The sequence below is a fragment of the Cystoisospora suis genome (genome assembly GCF_002600585.1).
Source record: "Cystoisospora suis strain Wien I chromosome Unknown contig_8701, whole genome shotgun sequence".
Classification (NCBI taxonomy): domain Eukaryota; phylum Apicomplexa; class Conoidasida; order Eucoccidiorida; family Sarcocystidae; genus Cystoisospora; species Cystoisospora suis.
In genome coordinates this window covers 1-5,259 of record NW_027161479.1, presented here as the reverse complement: position 1 = coordinate 5,259, position 5,259 = coordinate 1, and the positions used below count along the sequence as shown (strand labels likewise).

At 36.6% G+C, this 5,259-nt stretch overlaps 1 protein-coding gene across 1 annotated transcript; it reads right to left on the bottom strand.

The window, feature by feature from the left end:
• Positions 1-1,078: 1,078 nt before the first annotated feature.
• On the bottom strand, positions 1,079-4,501 carry CSUI_010874 (uncharacterized protein; the record flags this gene model as incomplete). The annotated part of the gene is made up of 4 exons (XM_068070975.1): positions 4,394-4,501; positions 3,306-3,467; positions 2,478-2,528; positions 1,079-1,201 (listed from the first exon to the last, which is right to left on the bottom strand). Coding segments are annotated over exons 2-4 (336 nt in total), but the record flags the coding sequence as incomplete, so codon positions are not given.
• Between the last annotated feature and the right edge of the window lie 758 nt (positions 4,502-5,259).

Genomic DNA, 5,259 nt, shown 5'->3' with positions numbered 1-5,259 from the left:
AGAAAAGAGAGAGATAGACATGTAAAAGAACATAAAGAAAAAGATGCGGAGCTTCAAACACATACATTCGCAGCCTATGTATCTCTAGCTATCTATCTATCTACATGCATACATGTATCCTTTGATCTAGCTCTATACACCTATCTCTCTGTCTGTATATACATAGGGCACGGAGTTTACAGTGAGGTGTCAAGCTGCGAATCGTACGTGAAGAGTGAGATAGCTATAGATAGATAGAGATCTATTTAAACAAATATACACCTATTTCTATTTCTATTCCTATTCTTCTTCTTATTTCTAGGTTCCTCGCCTTCCCGCTAGGCATTACAGAACTCCTGAGAGCGCAGGTCACAACGGCGACCTGTCCGTCTATAAGGCGATTCAGAATTACATCAATGAATAAGGAGAAGCTGTATAATGTGCATGTCTATGCGTGTCTATGTGTCTAGCTAGCTAGCTAGCTAACTAACTCAATCCTGTCAACTCAGTAAGCAGGAGAGACGGACTTTTCTTCGTCTTTTCTTTCTCTTTCCGGGAGTGACACTTCATTCTCTTTTCTATCTTCTTTTCTCTTCATGCGCTCTCTCACGTTTTGGTTCGTCTACTTACTAATTCCCTCTCTCCCACATATGCCTATCGCACACAATGATACATGTACTACGTCTATATCCATATAAATACATATATGTACAGAGATAGTAGAGAGAAGATGATGGCTGTAGAAAAGACTGTAAAGAGAAGCTCTTGATCTGGGAGTTGCGTATTAGTATGAAGATAAGAAATGCCGATGGAAAGCACTGACTCTCTATGGATTCTATCATGCATGCAGATCAGCATATCACTTTTCTTCATTTTGACTTATCTTGTGTTGATCTTTCTTCGGTGATCTACAGAAAGAGATGGATTGGAGACAGAAAAGTACAATAAATAAAAAGTCAAATACATGAAGATCATCTGAAGACAGATATCGAGTGTATGTACACCTCATTTGGTAAATTCAGTTCTGTAGAGAGAAAAGAGTTAACGTTTTCACAAAGAAAACAACATGCACAAGGTGAAGCAAGAAAAGAAGAATTACCTTTTTCTTTTCTTTTTGCATCTCCATCGTTAGTTGATCGACCTTCTTCTCTGCATTAGCTAGCTGAAGTTTAGCTGTACAAAGTTCCTCATCCTTTGCCGCGAGCTCCGATACTAACGCGCTCTACAATCCATACACATAAATAAATACTGTCCCTACACTTCAGCCACATAAATATATATATATATATATAGAAATATATACATAGATATATATATATATATATCTAGCTCTTTAGATAGTTGTCTGTTTATCGCCAAGGAGAAGAACTACAAGAAGAAGCCGACTGCAAAAAGTCGTGAAGATCGTTCATAAACACTATGTGTCTACATATATACATATATATATATATATATCGATATACCCCTATGTATATATATATATATATATGTATATGTTGTATGGAGATAGTTTGCTTGGGTATGATTGACTGAGCGAAGGACGTTGCGTGGAGCAAGAAGAAGAAGAAGAAAAAAGAAAATAACTATAATGCTTTCTTTGCTTTCTTTCTCACGTGCATGCCGACACACATACATACATAGAGAGAGAGAGAAATAAATGAAATATACAAAGAAAGAAGGACGAAAGATAAGGATTTAAGGTGCAGAACGTCTATTGTAAAAGAAAGAAGAGAATGAAGAGGAAAAGAAACAAAATCTCCACAAAAGACAAGAAAAGAGGAAAAAGAAAGAAATTAGTCTTCTTCTTCCTCTTCTTCTCCTGAGGGCACCCCAGTCGGAAGTAGTAGTAGTAAATATCCACGTATAATAAGCATACACATATAGAGAGAGACACATATATATATCTCTCTCCTATATCCGTATATAAGAGCGATACATCTATAGAGATAGACAGATAGAATAAAGTCAAAAAGAGTGTGAAGGAGCGAGACATTTGTGTTTTAACCCAATGCATGCGAATTCGACTCTAATGCTGCTTGGTAAGGACATCCTGATGTGTTGCTCTATACTTAACCCATCAAGATATACGACATACATACCTATCTAAATCTTCATAAGCACCTATCTATAGACATGTATGTCTCTCTCTACACCTACGCGTGTATCTCTCTTCCGTTCTGCCTATGTACACAAGCATGCAGATATATATAAATATATATATATATATATAAGTAGACATGTAGATAAAGATGTATGTGTGTATCTCTCTTCCTTTCTACGTAAATATATGTATGCATGTAGATATATGCGTCCATATATATATATATATATATATGAATGGATCGACACATAGATATCCATGAAGCGTGGAGAGAAAGAAGAATCCATGTTGTGTAACGAAGAAATGACGAAAAGAAAAGTATTCTGTGAAAGAGAAAGAAAGAAAGAAAGGAGAGAAGCGAGAGGGTGTGGATTCTCTTCTTGTGAGGTGTACATACATTTGTTTCGAGAAGCTTTTTCACCTCTTCCTCAGTCTGACGGCTCTTCTCCTAACATTAAAGAAAAAGACAGAAGAAAGAAAGAAAGAAAGTGAATTTCTTCTTGGATGAAAAAAGAATAAGAAGCTGAGAGAGACGCAAAAGCGAGACAAAGACAACAAGCAAGAGCAAGGTATGGATCGATACACATACATACATACCTATGCATATACATATATATACATGCATATCTATATATACATACTCATACATACGTTTATATATATATTAGATATGTAGACATACATATATATGTATATATGTATATACACCTATAGATATTCATAGATATAGATGCCTCGGTGGAGGGTTGATTGAAGAGGAAGAAAGAGAAGAGAGAAGAAATAAAGAAAGGAAAGACAGAAAAAAGCTTTCGAATAAACCTTCTTGTAAAATAAACATTCCTCGATTCTTCTTCTTCTTCTTCTTCTCCTCTTCTTCCTCCTCATCCTTTCGTCTTTTTCTTCTTCTTTTCTATTCTTTTCCGGGCTTCTCCTTTTCATGTTCTCTCATACTTCACTTAAGCCAGGGCAAGAGAAGAAAGAGAAGTGAAAGAAAAGAAGAGCCAAATCCTCTTCTTCTTCCTCTCCTTCTTGTGTTGATCTTGCTGCATGCGAATGCTTACAGCGATAAAGAGACATGAGAGACACACACGCGTGGGGGTGTGAGCCTACTAAAAAGTCAAATAAATAGATAGATAGATAGAAAGATTAAAGATAGATAGATAGATGAAAAAGAAAGTCACATAGGAATCTAGAGAAGAGAAAGGCGGTGTGTGTTGTATGTTACTTTTAGAGAATCTTTGGCTTGGGCTAGCTCTGTCTTGGTAGCGCTGAGGTGTCGAGTGACTTCTTTGATATGCTCTTCTTTCCTTTCTTCCGAAACTTTCTTCTCTTCCTCCAATTGCATCTTAAGATGAGACAAGTCTCTTTCTCTCTCTCTCAGCTGCATCTGGAAAAAAGATAGCAAAGAAGAGAGAAAGAAAGATAGCAAAGAAGAGAGAAAGAAAGATAGCAAAGAAGAGAGAAAGAAAGAAAAGAAGAGAAAGAAAGATAGAGAAGAAGAGAAAGAAAGATAGAGAAGAAGAGAAAGAAAGAAAGAAAAGAAGAGAAAGAGAAAGATGAAGAGCAAGAAAGGAAGAAGTTGCGCAGCTTGAGTTTAAATAAAGTACACGTGGAAAAGAAAAAGAGAAAGATACCCATATACATAAATATACAGACCAATAGATAGGTCAAGAGATAGACAGATAGATATAGGATAGCTAGACAGACAGATAGACGAAAGATAGACAGATCGATTAATGATAGATAGATACATATATAGATCGGGGGAGAAGAAAGGCTTTTCTCTCTTCTGTCTTCAGTAGAAGAGATCTTTCATGGGAGAGTTCAAAAAGATCGCAATTGGAAAGAACACGACGTGGAGAGAGAAGCTAGAAAAGAGAAGAGAAAAATAGCTTTCGAAGAAAGAAGGTTTGGACACTTCAAGAGAATAATGAGACAAAGAGAAGGAAGGCAGAGTTTAAAGTTCCTCATCTTGTCCTGTGTAAGACTGGGATGCAAGAAAAAGGAGAAAAGAAGAAGAAAAAGAAAAAGAAGAACGGGGAGGAGGGAATGTCTGATACCACGCGTGTCTCCTCCTTTAGAGAAGGAGTCGTGAGAGTATTGGGTCCCTTTGAATCGAGGAGACAATCGACTCGAAAGAAAGACATCGCGATGCTAGCTAGCTAACTAGACAAAGAGAAAGAAGAGAGAGAAAGACAGAAAGAATGAGACAAAGAATTTTGGAGACACGTAAGGCAGCAAGAAGAAGCAACGAGTGAACTGAAGAGAAACAAAACATAGACAGATTCTTTCAAGTAAAGAAATCTTACTGACTTCAAGTGTATGTACAGTCGACTTTAGCTTTTCCTCTGCTTCTCTCGCTGTTTTCACTATCTCAGAGATTTCTCCTTCTTTCTTCGCGAGTTCCTCCACGACCTTAGACTAAAGAAACAGCCAACACAAAGAAAGAGAGAGAGACGAAATAAAGCAGAAGAGATGAGAAAAGGCACAAATCCAAAGTGAAGGGAGGAAGACAATTCAAGCCAGGCATATGCATGTAACTATATACAGATATGTAAATAGAGATGTGCAGATACAAACGATCTTGTGCATACCTCTATGTATAGGCATGCATATAAATGTGTGTGTATCTATCTATATATATATATTATTTTTATATATATATCATATGTATGTATGTGTATGTATATATATATATGTATGGGATGGATGCGATCTCTCATATGGCTGGGTTGTTTCGGCAGTGTGATGTTTGCTTCCCTTGTGGTATCTTTTGGGTCCCCTCTTCTTTTCTCTACTGTTTCTCTTCAGAAGAAGAGAGAATTTTCTTCTTCTTCTTCTTCTTCTCTCTTAGCAACCCAAGCCTAGGCCATTCTAGATCCACAAAATCTTCACAAAGAAATTTCTCTAAGCTTCTCCTTTACCAAGAAAGCTACAGCCTATAAATCTATGCATATACATAGGCACATACATACACACATATATACCACATCCATATACATATATAGATATGTATATATATGTATGTTGGTAAACACATTTATATATATATATATATATTACAGGCACATAGATTTATACGGCCCTGTTCGTCCGGAGATCTTTCTACATCTTTTTATTTTCTCCGCATGCATGCAGGGGTGTAGACCTCTGTATCGTTTCTTCTTCTTCATCTTGTT